Source organism: Neolamprologus multifasciatus, chromosome 18 (assembly GCF_963576455.1).
Source record: "Neolamprologus multifasciatus chromosome 18, fNeoMul1.2, whole genome shotgun sequence".
In the NCBI taxonomy this organism is placed as follows: domain Eukaryota; kingdom Metazoa; phylum Chordata; class Actinopteri; order Cichliformes; family Cichlidae; genus Neolamprologus; species Neolamprologus multifasciatus.
In genome coordinates this window covers 33,740,509-33,759,269 of record NC_140456.1, presented here as the reverse complement: position 1 = coordinate 33,759,269, position 18,761 = coordinate 33,740,509, and the positions used below count along the sequence as shown (strand labels likewise).

The 18,761-nt window shown below is 39.8% G+C and overlaps 1 protein-coding gene across 9 annotated transcripts in view; it reads right to left on the bottom strand.

Annotated features, from left to right (window-relative positions):
- Nucleotides 1–1,165: 1,165 nt before the first annotated feature.
- Nucleotides 1,166–18,761, bottom strand: part of dlgap1a (discs, large (Drosophila) homolog-associated protein 1a) — a 196,148-nt gene continuing 178,552 nt past the window's right edge. For 8 of the 9 annotated variants that reach the window (XM_085141096.1, XM_085141097.1, XM_085141095.1 and 5 more), the window contains 3 exons: nucleotides 16,447–16,538; nucleotides 15,599–15,751; nucleotides 1,166–9,612 (listed from right to left, as the gene is read on the bottom strand). In XM_085141096.1, the coding sequence (XP_084997222.1) occupies nucleotides 9,388–9,612; nucleotides 15,599–15,751; nucleotides 16,447–16,538 (470 nt within the window). In that variant the 3' untranslated portion in view covers nucleotides 1,166–9,387. Of the gene's footprint in view, nucleotides 9,613–9,720; nucleotides 11,753–15,598; nucleotides 15,752–16,446; nucleotides 16,539–18,761 lie in introns of those variants that run through there. The other variant, XM_085141102.1, reaches the window with a different exon arrangement.

The window sequence follows — 18,761 nt, the reverse complement described above, 5'->3', positions numbered from 1 at the left end:
CCCGTACTGCCTGCTGTCTTCCTGTCAGGAAATCCTGCAGCCAGCGAGGTGCTGATCGCCAGCAGATCCAGTTTATGTCTGAGTTGCTGGGGAATGATCATGTTGAATGCTGAGTCTATGAACAGCATTCTGAGCCTCTAGTGTCCAGATGAGGCTGAGTGAAGGGCAGTTGATTCATTGGTCGAGCGGTTTGACCGGCATGCAAACTGAAATGGATCCAGGTTGGGGGCAAGAGATGTTTTGATTTGATGCATGGCTAACCGTTCAAAGCCCTGAATAATGATGGAGGTGAGTGTGACCGGACGTTAGGCAATAAAGCAGGGGGGAGATGACTTCTTCGGTACAGGAATGATGGTGGAGGCTTTGAGGCATGTGGGGACAACAGTCTGGCTCAGTGATGTCCGTGAAGACGTCTGTGAGTTCCCCAGCACAGTCCCTCGGTGCTCATCCAGGGATGTCATCAGGACCTGGGGCTTTGTATGTAGGGATCTCCACACACCGTCTGGGGATAGCGTCACCACCCGGTCATTATGGGGAGTCTTCAAAGCGAGGAATTTGTTTAGCTCATCCAGTAAAGAGGTGGAGCTGACAGCGGTCTGCAGTGTGGGCTTGTAGTCTGTGATGGTCTGTATCCCTTGCCACAGCCTCTGAGTATCTCTGCTGTCACTAAAGCTCTGCAAAATCCTCCTGGAGTACTGACAAGAAAAAGACACTATACCACACTGCATACAATCATTATTTATCATTAATCTCTGGATCTCTTCTACAGAATGTCTTCTTCCCTTCACCTTATCCAGTTATGGCAGATGGCCCCGCCCCTACTTGAGCCTGGTTCTGCCGGAGACATCTTCCTGTTAAGAGCAAGTTTTTCCTTCCCACTGTTGCCAATGTGCTTGCTCAAAAGGGGTCATGTGACTGTTGGTGCTTTGTCTATTGTGTAGGGTCTTTTCCTTAGAATATAAAGTGCCTTGAGGCAACTGTATGAATAAAATTCAATTGAATTGAACAAAATTAAGCTGTATTCACTGTGTGTGTAAATTATGTGGTATGTCTTCGCTAACAAAGCTCACCGGGCTTGATTTTCCAGTCCTCTGATGTCAACACAACCACGGGGATTAATCAAACAATCTGATGATGATTTGTTGTAAACAGAGATCAGTCATGGAAGAGTCAATAGTTATTTTATTATGGGCTGATCAATAGTTATGGACATATAATCATCTCTCTACAATACAACATAAGATCATAAGAGCATGACAGACCACTTCAACAGAATTTCATATTTTAGAAAATCAATAAATAAGATCATAAATAAACCAAATACATGTTTTCAACTTAGATATAGATTCGTAAGTACTAATATTGTGTCTGCATGCGTTATGAAACACCCTTATCATTTTCTGTACAAACACCAGAAATCGGTTGCAGGGATAAGTAGAGAGTTAATTTACAGAATGACCCTATGAGGCTACCAGACCGTACAGAGGGAAGGCCCAACATAGAAAACAAGAGACTCAGGAAGCACTTTATAGAGACCTTGCATCCAATGTATCTTCGACATGGTTTTATATATACAAATGATACACATCCACACACACACACACACACGCGTGCGCACACACACACAGACTGTGATTAACAGATCAACATGTCTGGGAGACCCTGATTTTAAAGATGACCTGTTCTTTCCCGTTCCTTCCTGAGGAAAAACGCAGAGAATCAGGGAGCTCAAATCCAACACTGGTTGGAGTTGCAGAGATGTTCAGCATCAGTATATCGAAAGTTGAATGAATGTCCAGAACTGCTAATATTAAAAAACTAAAAAGATACATAAAGCAGAAATTATATAATAATAATAATAATTCTATAGTATATACTGCTACTTGGCCACACTGTATAGAGAAACAAATCAATGACGATCAACTCTTTAAACTCTTTTAAAAATAAAGGTATTTTCAATTTCTTTAGTAAAATTCAACCAAATATTTACAAAATAAGAGTCATCAGTCCTCTATGATTCTAATCTGACTTTTCAGGTCACTCAGTCCTGCTCCGACCACCTGAGGAATATCACTTTCTTTACCTTTATGATTCAAGCGTTTATTTCATTCTTTTAACAAACCAGAATTATTATATCTGAGGGTTTTTTCTAATTAACGTTTATTTCATTCTAACTTGAGTCACTTTAGTTTCCAGTTTGTCCTAATTGCTTGAAAATATGTCTGGGTCTTAATTTTAGTCTTCCTAATTATTATTGTATGCCAGGCACATATCAGAAACGAGCCCGTTCTCACTCCCGAGGCGTAACATGCCGACGTTTTGTCACGTCCCGCGGCGTTCCTGAGGAACGCGAAAGGAGACCTTCGGCGTTCTTATGGTACGCGGCGGGTTATGGGCGAAATCCAGTGCAATGACGCTCCCGCGGTAATAGACGTTCCAGCCCTAAACCTAACCTTATCCCTAGCCCTAACCATAACCTTTTTCCTGACCTTAACCATGACTTTAATGATGTTAAATAGCGTGTTTCTAAGCGATTTGAAGAAAAAGAGCGAACATGTGTAGATTGAGTCCACACGGTTCTCATATTTCCTAATTTTTCCGAGGTCGTCATTTAGGAACGTGGTGGGTAGCCGAAAACGTAATATGTTGACGATTTGTCACCTAGCGTAAAATGTTACGCTTTGGGAGTGAGAACGTTGGAGAAACACGATTTTGGAAAATCAAAATAGGCATTACAATAAAAAAGTGGTGACTCACTCTTATAGAGTCTTAGCAAACACATCCATCAAAGTCTCATCAGGCCAGCTGTGATATCATTTGACCAAACTAACAAATATTAATACTTCTTCTGTATTATTTATTCCACTTTAGTTCATTCATTTTTCAGTTATTATTTTCAGTTTTTAGTGTAGTTAAATATAAAACCCTTTAACAGATATCAACCACAAATCAATAAATAGATTCTAAACTGTTCAGATTGTCTGGCTCCACATTTTGGGACTGCTGTTCATACCAACCAGAGTGCAGCGAGCACTCCTCGGTTGTAGGATGACCTGCTTGAGCAACTCCAGCACGTTTTCTTTCCTGTTAGAGAATCATTAAAATCATTGGATCTTCTTGTGAATTTTAATATATAGCTTAACATATCTGATATGGTTCTCATTGTTGACCTGCTAATTTGCTCTCGAGTGGTTGTCATTATTGAAATTAACTTGTACTGCCAGTGAGTTAGTGCAATGTTAGCAAACAGTCACAGAACTTTCTCCTCTTGTTTGTCACAGATACAACAAAACAGACATATTTTTGTTACATTTTTTCTGGCAGCCCTGATCTCCCACAGCTCTTTAACATTTTTGTGTTTATGCTTCATCACTTTTAATAATCTTAGTTTAGCTTTTATTTCGCAGTCATTTCTGCATGTCCAACCAACACTTTAATTTGAGAAACGTGCAAATTTTAATCCAGGACATTAAAAATGTATGTCTCCCTGCTTCCTGCTCACATTTGTGTCATGTTGTCCGCACTCAACACGTCTCCCCAAACTCACAGACAGTAAGCTTGCTACTGGAATACAAAAGAAATGATTCAGTAAATGCAAAAACCAAAAATCCAAAGCATATTCAATCTGCAGTGGTATGGCCCTTTCCTCTTGATAAGAAAGGTGTTTTACGCTGAATATGGCTCACTGTCATTATCATTAAAACACAGAGGTAATCAAATCCTGTACAAAATTACGTTCCTTCACCACACACGCTAACACACACACCTCATCATTACAAAAGAAGAAAATAATACAGAATACTTTCATTAACAACACTTCGTCATTATCATCTTAGAATCATCTGCAGAATTCTCTGAATCCTACGGATGATTTCCAGATTGTTGAAGAAATGAATGGCAGTTTGTTAATAGATACATGTTGGTATACATCGCAGTTGTAGTAGTATAAATGTCATTATCACAGTTTAACAACATGAAGTGGCTCAGAGAGAATCAGCTTGGCCCGAAACATTTTCCTTTGTCACTGATGAAGCAGCTTCTTAGCCAAGACGTCAAATCTAAAACCCAGATGAGTTTGAAATGTCTTCACATTTTAGTGCCCAGGTCGAAATGTCTCGTTATGTGTAAGCAGTAACAGCAATGTCACATCAGAGTTATTTCTGTTGAAGGAGAAGTCTGCAAAAATGTGATCAGCCCACACATACTGAACTTAATAAGCTTCAATCTGTTTTTTCTGGGTAAGACTTTGGCACTGCACACTGACATTAGTATCAGACGGTGTCTCTATGTTAACACCACCAAACGATGTGTTTTTAACGATACGATAAACCTGATGACATCATCGGGGTTATGATGCATTTCACCAAACTTTAAGAAAAGTATTCATAAGGTGCAATTACACACAAAGTCTCTGGAATCAGGCAAACTGAAATGCATTTGGCCCAAAAACCCATTAGATGGAAGTCAACCGCTGACTGTGAATTCTCTCCTGAAGCCTCCAGACGTAGAAGACAAATTTATTGAGCGCAGCTGGAACATCTGTTTCAAATATCTGATGTAAAGATAGCAAATTCAAAAAAAAGGGCTTCATGATAAGGTGTGAAAATATGTTTCTTTCTCTTGATTCCAACTGTTGTCTGTACTTTTCCTCATCCTGTTGGCTAACAAGGGCTAATATTTGAGTTCCTAATGCGGCTGAATTCACAAGTACTTTCACTTTGCATATGGTGCGAACGCCCCATTGAGCTCAACTTGGGACACCAAAAGGTGAGCAAACAGCTTTTCATGAATGAAGTAGCTGCTAGCTGCTTCTGAGAGTTTCATGGCAGAATCAAATGGCTTACCATCCCTCTTCAACCCTCAAATTACAAACTTCTATTTTAGTTTTGCAACTATAATCCAACAAGAATATTTTACATTGTAGATTATTAACCAACCGAATCATAATTTCTGCTTCTCTCATGAATTTGTTGTCTTTTGTAGTCAGAATCACACATAAAGTTTACTTTACGGCCTGGTAACACAAGCTAGAGCGTTAACATCCCACACAAGATCACTGGCTGTCACATTTTTCTATTAGCCTTACACTTGAACTTTGTTTTCACTCGCTGTTTGACCAGGCACTAACCTACTCAGCTACTTGGCTATTTTAGGAAAAGATAATAGTTGTGGTTAAATTACAATATGCATGGATATCACTGGATGACTACTGAAAACTAAATTTTGAGCCTCTTCTGTCCAAAAACATATGATACATTTTTAAACAGCTCAAGTAAGCTTATATCAATGTCATTATTAGTTTTAATTCAAATAAATTTTTAGCCAGTGAATGTAAACAAATGTAAAGGGTGATCAGCTGAACACTTTTAGTGCATAACTACTTAACTTCAGCTTCAAATCATGGCAAGGTCATCTGTTACAGTTGAGGTTAGAAGTTTGCATAAACTCATCATGGGCATAAATGTCATGGAAATTTCGAGCTTTTCATGATCACATTTCTTTCTTTCTTTTCCGGAATTATTTTAGAAAACTAAAAAAAGAATCGAGTGCACAAGTTTGAATTTATTTTGATTTTTTTGTTTTCTCTAATCCAGACAGGGTCATGGTACTGATTGGACGGTTGGTGGTTCAATCCCTGGCTACTCCAGTCTCATGTCAAGTATCCTTGTGCAGGATGCTGTCTGATGCTGTCTGATGTGTGTGAATGTAACATAGAAATCACTTGTATGTAGACGTAGATGATGTGGCAAGTCGTATAAAGTGCTTTAAGTGTTCAAGTAGAGTAGAAAAGTGCTATATAAGAACCCGTCCACTTACAAATCAACTTCTCATTAGTGATCATGTCTGACAGTGGTAGTTGTTTGATTTTCCAGCACCTACTGGATTGATGAATAGTTAGAGCAATGGTAAAGTCTAAGGAACTCAGTGAAGATCTCAGGAGAATTATAATTTATACAAGTTGGAAAATCTGTTAAAGCCATTTCTAAACCACAACAGTTTCCAAATCATCAGTTCAAACAACCGTACATGAGTGCAAGTTATTCAGATGTGTTACCACCTTCACCCTCAAATGAGAGGAAATTACTCAGGATGTTCAGGAACAACCCAGGAACCACTCAGGCTCAAGCCAGCGTCACTGTCCATGGTAAAGTTTTAAATAGCTGGGGATCAAAGGCTGCTGACCAAGAACAAAGTCTACGCTCCAAAATTGAAACCTTCAACCTTGACTGAAATTTGCAGTTGCCCAAATGGAAAACGTTCTGGTGAACCTGGCCAGGGAGACATTAACTGAGCAATCTGGCCAGCTGTGGCTACAACTGTAGCTGCCTCCACCAGTGTGTGAATGCGAGAGTGAGTGAATAGTGGAATTGTAAAGCGCTTTGGGTGCCTTGAAAAGTGCTGTATAAATCCAATCCATTATTATTATTACCAGCTGTTAAGCATGGTGGTGGCAGCATCGCTGGGGCTTTTTTGCTGCCAGTGGTACTTTGCACAAAGTGGATGGAATAATGGAGGACAACCTCCAAACCCTTCGACTTCAACTCGAACCAACAGCTAGATGGGTGAAAAAAAGAAATCCCAAATCCCTGGACTCTGACCCTACTGTAAATGTGTGGACTAACTGACTAACTCATTTAAATGAACTTTTCCAATTCTGCCAAGAGCAGTACTCAAACATCCAGCCAAAATTATGTCAGAAGCTTGTTTATGAGTACCAAAACTGGTCGAGGTGCAGCTTGCTAAGGAGACATTTAACCAAATAACACATAGGAGTGTGAGTTTGAGGTTGCATGTATAATTTTGACCCTGTGTGGATGAAAGAAAATCCAAAATAAACTCAAACTTGTTTTTTAAGTCCATTAAAGATGTGTGTGGTACGGGCCACCCTGGAAAAAGAACAGTTAAAAGAAATGAGTAAAAGCCCCAAATTACTATGATATCCATGACTATGATGGGTGTCAGTAAACATCGGACCACAACTGTATGTACTGTATCTCTCTCAGCACCATCAATGCACTCTGCCCGACACTGTTTCAGCACCTGGTAAAAGACAAATCACCTTGAAAGCCAACAAGGAGAAACAAACTAAAGTGAAACCAAAGAAAGGGAGGATTTGCAAACCTGTGCACAGGTGATGATACAAACACTTTTATGACACACTGCTGCCTTTCTGACAGTATGAGCACTTAATTACGGAGCCCCGCAGGGGACATGGGAGAAAAAAAAATTAAGACGGACTTTTGCGAGATCTCGAAAAACAAACTCGAGATCTCACAAAAGTTGAATTCCAACAATGGCGGCAGCTACTTAGTTGTAATATTACTGTTTCTGGGTCACAAAATACACTTTTAAGATATTTTGAGGCGTGAATGTAGTTGTGTAAACGTCAGACACCTGCTCGGTTTACAAGACATCACATATTTGCAAAAGTGCTCCGACGTTTTCGGAGATCTGACACCCACTAGCTCGAAGCTAACGGGAGGTCGAGACCTACTACAGCCGGGAGGAACACCGCTTTCCCGGCACATCGTGCTTCGCCCTCCCGGTCGGCTTCGAGCTGGCGGCCTCCGAAGAATGCGGCTAAAACTTTTGCGAGATGTCGCAAAACTTTTGCGAGATCCCGAGTTTGTTTTGCAAGATCTCGCAAAAGTTTTTGCGAGATCTCGCAAAAGTCCGTCTTAATTTTTTTTTCTCCCATGTCCCCTGCGGGGCTCCGTACTTAACAATTCATGTGAAGGCTTTCTGCTTACACAAGAAGCATTAAAATAAAATTCTGTTTATTTATACGTTTTTTTTGTCGTTTTGGTCAGCACAGCATTGAACTGCAGAGACAGAGCAACCATGTCAGACAGGCTTAAAACAGCTCAAATATGGAAAAGTTCCAGTTAAGTTGTCTGAAGGCTCGTGTTAGCAGTGTCTCTGACCAGTACTGGAGCTGTTAAACTGCTACTTTGTCCACAGAAGGATGTCCAAACTACAAAATTGTATTGAAATTTGCAAAATAACAGATCTTCTTAAACCATTTCAGTCATTTTTAAGAGGGTTCATCTAGAGGAAGAAAATACTAGCTGATAATTACGTGGAGATGGAGAGGAAGATGAACAATCGTGATCATGGCATCTCCAGAGGGGGGAGTGATACGCTGTTTTATACGACACCAGTCTGCAGTGTTCATTCAGCCACAAGACCACAGAAATTGCCTGCGAGCACTCATGTGTTCATTATGTATGAGTGGCATGTGAAGTATTTTCATGTCACACAAGATTATTATTACTTCTGTGTGTTTATGTAAGATTGTCCATCACGTCTGTGCAGTACACATTTGTACAAGTTAAAAAGGCATTTAAAAGACACCTGTATGATCTGTTCAGCTGATAACCCTAAACAATGAAAAGAATGAGCGTTTGGATTTCATAGCGTCACTATTTAGCGGTGCAGATTTCAGGCATCTGACCCCGTGCCTTCCCGTCTCCTGTGTGGGATCTATAGAGGCTACAACACAAGTAAAAAACATAAAAGGTGCTAGAATGAGTTTTTCTGTTCCTGGTTACTGTTGCAATGCAACATGGCAACAAACTGACATAACCACAGCTACTTCACCCACTGGATTTTGGGCTACCCTTATGAAACCAATCACCACCTTTGTTCCTTTGGAGTCAGGAGTGATCGTATTTGAGTGTCTGTGTGAGGCCGAATATGAACTACCTGATTCAGCAAGTGCTTTCAAAAGTGATCAAATTAGCTAATATACCATGATAACTTTTGGAGAAATTTATTTAAGGGATTAAATGAGAGGAGTTGACACATTTTGAACACGAGTCGAGTGGAGCTAAAGATCAGGTTGGCTGATTTCATTTGTGTGACCTGGAAAGCTCAGCCACAGCCATGAGCGTGCTCTACCCCGCGGAAGAAGACCTGCTTCCTCTGTAGATATGTAAACTTGTTAAGTCAAACTCGTGTTATGGTTCAACACCTGATTACGAGATAAATCCCACCTGTGAAACTCCAGTCAGGAGAGTGCTCCCTGCTATACACTCACTCTGTGAAAACTGATGAATATAAACTGACATTTCAAAACCAATTTTGGGGTGTCTGCCATGTAGCTGCTGTGAAGAGTGTTTAAACATGACGAGTTTGGATCCAGAGGAAGCATGGTTACATTTACAGGTAACTAAATCAGCCAGGAGACAGGTGAGCATTGGGAAAGGGCACATGTTCCATCAATGTTCCAGCTCGATTTATCCTCAGAGTGCATTGTGCATAACGAAATAATATATCCAGATGCGTCTAAACCCTTTTGCCTTTGTGTGGACAACCATACATTTGTGGTGTTCTGTGTGAATGGTGTGTACTGCGTGTCGACCCCGTGTGGCTCTGGCAGTGTCCTCATAGCCTCGTCTGAGCCTCGGGGATGTAGATCTCGATGCTGTCGGCGCTCTCTGTCGCTGAGTTTTGCCGTACAGATGCCGCTCTCTTGGCGGCCATCAGGCGCTTCCTGGCCTCCTGCCGCTGTTTCTCTGAGCTTTCCAGTGAGCGGTCTCTGGCCAGAGGGGGGTGATGGTGGGGGCCCTTGGGTGGCTTTTTTGGCACTGGAGGTGGGAGCCGCCTCTCCTGGGAGGGGGGTGGTAGGAGGGAAGGGCAGAACATTTCAGGAAAAAGACATACTTATTGGTGTGTGTGTGTGTGTGTGCTAATGTATGCCTAGGAATGAGAGTTAAGATGACTTCCATTGTGTTTCTGTGGAGTGAGTCACCCACTGATTATCAGCATCTTTCCATTTTCTCTTCCAAATAAGGTTTTCTGGTTGCTGTGTAACAATCTATACGCTTGAAGACAGCTGAAGTCAAACCTCTGACAGAGACAGATGCATTTGTCTGAACAAACAAGGCTTTGGCATGATTGTAAGATAGATATGTTCAAGTGAGGAAGGGTCCTTTTGTCTGTGTGCATGCATCTTTCCTGTCTATCATGTGGACATTTCTTTATTTCTTTGCAGGACTGATATAGCTCCAATTTATTAAATATTTAGATTCCATTCTATGGCACCATAAATGTCCTGAAATAATTATTTTATAGCTCTGTGCTTCAGTCTTTTCTCTTCATTTCTACACTTCCTGCTGATCCCAGCTATTAAAATGCGACCATGCAACCGTCTCGTTTTAATTGCTAAAAATATGAACTGAAGGCGGGCTTGAAAACAAAACTTTCGACAATTTTGCTAAAATTATTGCTGCTCTCTAAGCTAGCTAAATTACAAAAATCATATAATTGAAAAAACGTTCCCTTTTTGAACGTGGTCGGGTTGTAGAACTGCATAAGCAGGGTCTCTCGCAGCGCGCCATCGCTGCTGAGGTGGGACGCAGTAAGACAGTCATTTGGACTTTCTTAAATGATCCTGAGGGCTATGGAACAAAAAAGTCAAGTGGAAGACCCCAAAAAATGTCTCAGCACTGAGCCAGACGATATAATTGGCTGTCCATCAAGGCATTGGACGATCCTCGACCCAAATTAAGACCATTACTGCAGCCCCATAACCATCAGACTGCATTTGAGACTGAAGGGCTTCAAAAACAAAACAAGGCCTCGTCTCCCTGAACGCCGCACAACTGACCCTTTGCACCAAACATGGGTCATTGAAAGGTGGAAGAAAGTAAACGTAACCTTGATGGTCCTGATGGTTTCCAACGTTACTGGGACGACAAGCAGATCCCACCTGAGATGTTTTCTAGGCGCCACAGTGGACGGGGGTGCCATAATGGTCTGGGGTGCTTTTCCTTCAGTGGAACAATGGAGTTCAGGGGTGCAGGGGCGTCAAACGGCCACTGGCTATGTCCAGATGTTGCAGAGCATCCCTCATGACTGAGGGCCCTCGTCTGTGTGGTAACATCTGGGTTTTTCAAAAGGACAGTGCTCCAGTGCACAATCCCTGCCGGACAAGGGACTTCTTCCAGGAGAATAATATCACCCTGCACGTTCCCCTGATCTAAATCCAATTATGAACAGTAGATGCCCTTCGTGCGGCCGTCTTCACCACTTGGAGAAAAGTTCCCAAAAGCTTGCATCAAGCATGCCGCAACAAATTTCCAAGTGCTCAACAATAACGGTGGAGCTACTCATTACAGAGCTCATGTTTGGAACTTTGATTTCTGTTTTAGGGGGGCTTACAGGTTCTTTGGAGGTGTGGGCCTGTAAAACAGCCTGTTCCAGTTTTAGTGTTGTTGCATGCTCAAAAAATGTTTTGCTCACTCCCAGTTCTTCTTGTTGCATGTTGAAGCTCTACTTGGAACCTTGTTGAGATCCAACCATGCAAAATATGATTTTTGGCCATTTCTTAAGTGGTCTTAAACTTTTGATGAGGACTGTACTAACTAAATGGAAAGATATGCAAATAAAAATAACAGAAGAATGAGAAGACTTGCTGTGTACATTTGAAATAAAATATTTGAATTATACTTCAATCATAAAGGGTTCGCCTGAGCTTCATTTTCCCTATTTTGTAACTTCTTTTGCAAATCCTTATAAATGCACCTACTGTGAACTGGTGTGTAGCAGTTTGATGTTTTAGCCACACAACAAACAAAGCAAAAAGCCACAGACAGGAAGGTGGCTGAAAGAAGGAAGCAAGAGCAGAGAGCAGCATGGATAGATGGATGGAAAGACAGACATGATGAATCCTAGGAGGCCCAGAGGGGTCAGGGCCTTGTGCTGTTGGCATTGCTCTTATGTTGACTGATGTTTGCAAGCACCTTCACTGTCAATACACACACAAAAAAACACACAAGAAAGAAAAAGACAACAATGAGAGCAAATTAAAAAGCCAGTTAATATTCACAATGATGCCACAGTAGATACTGCTGCACATCTGCAACATTTACAGATCCACACACACGTATGCACAGGTACAGTATCTGTGTAACCACACAAACCTCAGCTGTCATTCACATTAATGATACAAGTTTAATGCTTGTTCTTTTTTTTCAAGTCGGGAGGGCGGTAAAATTGTCAGATGCTTTTGTTTTTTGTGACTTTTGTTAGGACATGACTCATCACCCTGACAACTTTACATGGATAGAGATTTAAAACCAAAACATGATCTTTTCCTGACATTTTCTCACTTTTTGTAAACAAGGAAAATCAAAAAATGATACCAGAGTGATTGCAAAAATAATTCCACACCTACACTCTTTGGTGAAAGTACAGTAATTATGCTGTTATTGTTATTTAGATAATCTCTACACAGAAAAACCCATACACAACCTGTGAACCTTAAGGGATGTTCCAAAGTAGGTCACCATCCAAAGTAACGAGTAGACGGTCCTATTTCCCCTCCTGCTGCCTTCACTGAGTCTGACACTCAAAGACTGTTTTCATTTTATTCTGCTAACAGTGAAACATTAGTGTAGGCTCACCTTAAATCTGAGTTAAAGGTGTGAGACTGTCAGCAGAACTTATAACTTCATAACTGGTATGAATGCAATTTGCAATTTGTACACTGTCTGTTTTATGTGTAGGTCCCAGGTTGGACTGTCATGGCCCTGGGTCATGTGACCCAGTATTCTGAGTTTCTTGGTGTTTTATTCTTTTTAGTCTAGTTTCATTTCGGTTTATCTAGTTACATTCTGCCATGTTTCATGTCCAAGTTTTCTTTGTTTGTCAAGTTCAAGTCATGTCTGAATCTCCTTATGTTTCCTGTTTTATTTTGAAAGAGTTTTGTGTTTATTATGTTTAGTTTCACGTGTCCTGTCATTATGTTAATTGTCAACACGTTCTCACTCCCAAAGCGTAACATTTTACGCTAGGTGACAAATCGTCAACATATTACGTTTTCGGCTACCCACCACGTTCCTAAATGACGACCTGGGAAAAAATGAGGAAATATGAGAACCGTATGGACTCAATCTACACATGTTCGCTCTTTTTCTTCAAATCGCTTAGAAACACGCTACTTAACATAATTAAAGTCTTGGTTAAGGTCAGGAAAAAGGTTATGGTTAGGGCTAGGGATAAGGTTAGGTTTAGGGCTGGAATACAGGGCTGGAACGTCGATTACCGCGGGAGCGTCATTGCACTGGATTTCAGCCATAACCCGCCACGTACCATAAGAACGCCGAAGGTCTCCTTTCGCGTTCCACAGGAACGCCGCGGGACGTGACAAAACGTCGGCATGTTACGCCTCGGGAGTGAGAACGGGCTCTAATTGTTGTCAGCTGTTTTCATGTGATTGTACTTCCTTTGCTCATTCCTTATGTGTATTTAGTCTGTGTGTTTCCACTCAGTCAGTGTCAGATCGTCTGTTAACCTCACCACAGTTTTCATAGGTTTACTCCATTGTTTCTCTGTGTTTTCTAGTTGACTCAGTGTTCACAGTTTGTCATAGTTTTTCACTGAGTGTCGCAGCCTTTTTGTTAACACAGTGTTCATAGCCTCCTTAGTTTCCCAAGTTCCTTGTTTTTTCTTCTGCAATCAGCCAATAAAGGCTCGCTTTATTTTTGAAACTACATTTTGTCTCCACCGTGTCTGCATCTGGGTCTACCTCTTTCCTTTCCGGCGCACCCCGCCGTGACATGGACTCTCTGTTGCCTTCAGAATTGCCTCAATTCTTCATGGCATAAATTCAACAAGTTGCCGGAAACATTCCTCACGATATGTGGGTCCCACTCTACCACATCCTATATGTGCTCTATTAGCTTGAGATCTGAGAGTACATTCAAATCACCTTTCGTCCGATGCTCAGCAGGACATCTTGACCATGTCTACATGAACTGAGTTGCTCCTATGTGATTATCTGGTTAGATATTTGCAAGGAGTTGAACAAGTATACCTAATAAATTGGTTGGTAAACATATATGAAATAACTGGTTTCTTTTCTGACTCACGATCAAACATGTTAATGTGTCATACAATTAACATCTGTGGATGCTCGTCTGAGAGGGGCTTAAGAACACACATGAATAAAATGAACACTTTGTGTAATAGTAACTGTTAAAAAAGGCAACGTGCTTTCAGTTTGCAATCTTGTAAACCCCGGACAGATTAAATCAAGTCTAAGAAACAGATGCTGATTGTCACACTGAATATTTTTTCATTTTTATCTGACTGTGTTTGCTCATGTTCAGTATTTAAACCATCACACTCCTGTGAGTTCAACAGTTAGATGCTTAAAACAAACAGATCCAGCAATATTTAACTTTTTGGATCTTCAACAATCACATAATCATGACTTTTTTACAGAATATGACAATAACAAGGACTGAACTATCATAGAGCCAGATGGTTTTTTATTTACAGTCCTGGGGGAGACAGTTGTTTTAGTGTTGCTGACTTTTCTCCGATGTCAAAGCAGTGAACCAAGTTTTTATATTATTATTATTATTATTTTTAAATCATTAAGTCAGACATGAAGTTTGACAGAGTCACATGAGGTTTGATTTAGGCTATAACAGAGGTCACTAGAAGGTTATCTGTAGCTTTCAGTCATTTGTGGAAAACTGCTTGCTCTAAGATTCTGTGCTGTCATGACTTAAACCTTTATTTTCAATATTTACACTTAGTTTAAGGTTAATTATTTTAATTAAATGCAGGTATCATGTCAAGTCTAGTGTATTGTGTATATATTAGGGGTGGGGGAAAAAATCGATACTGTGTAGCATCGTGATATTTTGTTTGCTAACACAGGGACAGCAGAAATTGATATTTTGTTACAAAAAGGTTTTTGTGCTCTGACTTCAGAGCATGTTGATCCTTTTTCTGAGCAAGAATCCTGACATTCCTTCACTGTCCAAATGTGTTTAACTTGTTTTTATGGCAGCAATAAACATGACAGTTTACTTATTTTAATTTAAGACATGTTTAATTTTAATTAAGTTTAAAACTTTTTTATTTAATGTAAAATTATATTTTGTTTTAATTGACTTTCAAATTCTTCAGTTGCTGAAGGGGCTGCATAGTTTTCATAAACTGCATAGTTCAGAATAGCTATAATTGTACCAGATGGTTGATTCAGTTAAGTTGGACTAGACTGTAATACAAACCGTTCAGTTTGTCAACAATCAAACTGAAATGAGAGAAAGACTGAGTGTGAGACTTTGATATTAGAGAAAATGAATATTGATAAAGTTTACCTTTATGTACAGAATCTGAATATCGCAAAATATTTTTAAAAGTTGCAATAATATCGTATCGTGAGTTAAGTATTGTGATAATATCGTATCGTGGGATGTATGGTGATTCCCACCTCTAGTATATATCAACTGAACTTGTGTATAACTGACTTAAATAGTATTTAAATATATAAATAAATATAATAAATGCATTATTATTATTATTATTATTATTATTATTATTATTATTATTATTATTATTGGAATTTCTTTAAAGATAATTATCCTCTACAAAAAGGTCAAAATCATGATGTGTAGCCACACATATTAGTTTTAGGAATGTTTTGAGCAGTGATCTTTGACCTCTAATGTGTCAGCAGTGAATGCTTAAAAAGGTTTGAAGGAACCGACAGAGACCATCTTTTGGCAAGTAATGCAGTGAAAGAGCTGGATCAGCAATCATGTAGCCAGTGGATGATGGAAGTTTGTGAGTGTACCTTTCTGTCTGGGGGATCCAAGGGCCGCCAGTTGTTGGCTCTGAGCTGGTGAAGCTCATCAAATTTGAGGCTTATGTTCTCGATCGACAACTGAAGCATATCCCAGAAACCGGCCAGATCTGAGGCTACTGGACGAGGGTGGGCTTTGGGGTTCTATGACAGTAGATACGCAGGAAGAATAGAAAAAAAACAAAACAAGAATTTAAAATTAAAAGTTGTTATACACACTCTCATGTTAAACTTTGTATAGTATCTCAAAAAACTTGTCTGTGAATTCTGTCTGAGTATTTATTCTGATTCTTTTCTATTCTTACTCTATTTCTATTCAAGTACAACACTGTCGTACTTATTCTTAGTTTATCTTATTTCTGGATGGGTGTATGTATATTTGAATTTTTCATTTTTATTTTATTATTTTTACACACATTTAATCCAGGAGGACAATATTTCGTCCCACCGCATCCTTGAGCGTATATATTGTTGGGCTGACAATAAAACACTACTTGACTTGACTTGAAATAGTAAAAGATACTGGTATGCAGTTATAGAAATATATGATGACATTTTGTATGATAAGCACCATTTGCCATTACTAATATTTTATTACATTCAGTTGATCAGTCAATCAAATATTCACTGTATAATCAAAGTAAAGGTTTTTTCTTCAGTAAATGAAACAATTTAAAAGGTTAAACATTAGAAAACACAAGCAAAATATTGGAAACATTGAAATTAAAAAGCTCATTAAAAGGAAAAGGAAGAAATTATATTTTTAAAAAAAAAAAAAATTTAGTTAGGCTTAAGTCTGCTACACAGAAACACAAAACTCTCCACTGCTTCAGACTCACCAGGTTCTCCTCACACAGCTCCCTGAACTGCTCAAACTTCTGGGACATCAGAAGCTGAGCACTTCCCATAGCACTTCTCATCTTCTCTAGGACTATAAGCACAGACACAGAGCTTAGAAAGAGACTCTTCTAGATATCGATCTGTTCTGAACATGCACATACTACAACATCACTGATTGGCAACTAACAAACTTATTTAAGCCTCAGGAGCTTTTCTGAGAGCTTGGCAACATTTGAACCTACTCTGATTGTGGGTGTAACCCTGTCCCATTAAATGCCATTGCTCTTGATGCTCTTGATGCTCATTTTTATGACTGTTTGAATTTGGTCACACACAATCCTGAGGACTTCATTATTATTTACAGTAGTATAAAATTAGAATATCTTGGAACCATTCTTATTTTTCTGACTTTAACGCAGAAAAGTAAACTGTCACATAAACTACATTCATTACACACAAAGTACAATATAGTCATTGCATCAATGGCTAACAATAACTGTAATAATTATAATATATATACAATATATTTACACTACCGCTCAAAGGTCTTAGAATACTTTTCCAATGTTTTTATTGTAAATTATGCAGTTTAACATCTAATTGCACTCTGAAATGAAAGCATGTCACAAATAAGCAAATGGAATCAATTTATAGATCAAAGTGTATTCTAAACCTTTGACTCATCAAAGTAGCCACCTTTAGTAGATATAACAGCTGTACACACCCGTGGCATTCTTTCTACAACAGAAATCAAATATTCTTCAGAAAGTTCTTCCCATATCTGCTGAAGAAGTTCCTATAAATGTGGACCTTGTAGGTTGCTTTGCTTTCACACTTCTGTTCATCCCAAACCAGCTCAATGGGGTTTAAGTCCAGAGACTGTGCTGGACACTCCATGTTTTCAAGCTTACCATCTTGTTCTTTTTTCCTGAGGTAGCTCTGGCATAGGCAACTCTATGTTTTGGTCCTTAACTTGTTGTAGGATGAACCCCTGACCAACTAGGTGCATACCAGAGGGTCCTGCATGGGCCTGCAGAATGCTGTGGTAGAGTTTTGGTTCAGGGAGCCTCTCACTCTGTACAAGCTGCTGACCCTGGATCCAGCAAACAGCCCCAGACCATCACACTTCCCCCTCCATGTTTGACAGTTGATGCCACACACTGTGGAACCATCCTTTCGCCTACTCGACGGTGTACAAAGATCCTGCATGATGAACCGAAGATTTTAAACTTCGATTCATCAGCCCATAATACCTTCTTCCAGTCTTCAGTAGTCCAATAGCAGTGTTTCATGGCCCAGCCAAGCCTCTTTGTCTTATTCTGACATCTTACCAATGGCTTTCTTGCTGGAACTTGTCTTGTCAAACCTGCAGCTCGAAGTTCCAAGTCGAGCTTCAACATGCAACAAGAAGAAATAGGAGTGAGACAAAACATTTTGTCAAAACAGCCTGTTTCAGTTTAAGCGTTGTTTTCAATAAATTGCACGCTCAAAATTTTTTGTCTCACTCCCATTTCTTCTTGTTGCATGTTGAAGCTCTACGTGGAACCTTTCACCTCCTTGTTGGCGTACAAAAATCCTGCGTGGTGAACTGAAGAGTTCAAATTTTGCTTCATGGCATAATGGCAGTGTTTCATGGCCCAGGCACGTCTCTTTGTCTTATTCTGATGTCTTAGCGATGGCTTTCTTGCTGCAACTCGTCCTGTTAAACCTGCAGCTCGGATCCTTCTCTTCACAGTTGAAACTGAGACTTGTTTATTACGAACACTATTAAGCTGTTATTAAGCAACCTCAGTCCACCTCTTGTGAAGCTCTCTCAAGTAATTGACACTTTTCTTGGCAATCTTCCCAAGGCTGCAGATGTCTCTATTACTTGTGCACCATTTGCTAGCAGACTGTTCCCTTCCATTAGTATGCTTCCATACAGCACTTTGTTAACAGCCAATCTTTTCAGCAGTGACCTTCTGCAGCTTTAGGACCCAATATACTCGCCACATTGGTCATGTTGCCATTTATCGAGCACTGAGGGCAAAAGTACTTTTCCAGAAAGCCGAATTTTATCAAACTGTTGCAGACTCTGTGCGCTATATAAATACGATTTAATTGAACTGATATATCATCACAATGGAGGTAATACACTGTATTTGTAGTATTTCATTAGCAGTTTACTCAAACGCAACTTATTGAATGAGATTCTAGGAAACAATCAAATTTATATGTTGCCTCCTAAACCTCTGGAAGAGGATTCAAGCATTAGGACAACACACACACACGAAGGATGGGGTCTGAGAGAGGTTTTTTGACATGAAGAACAACA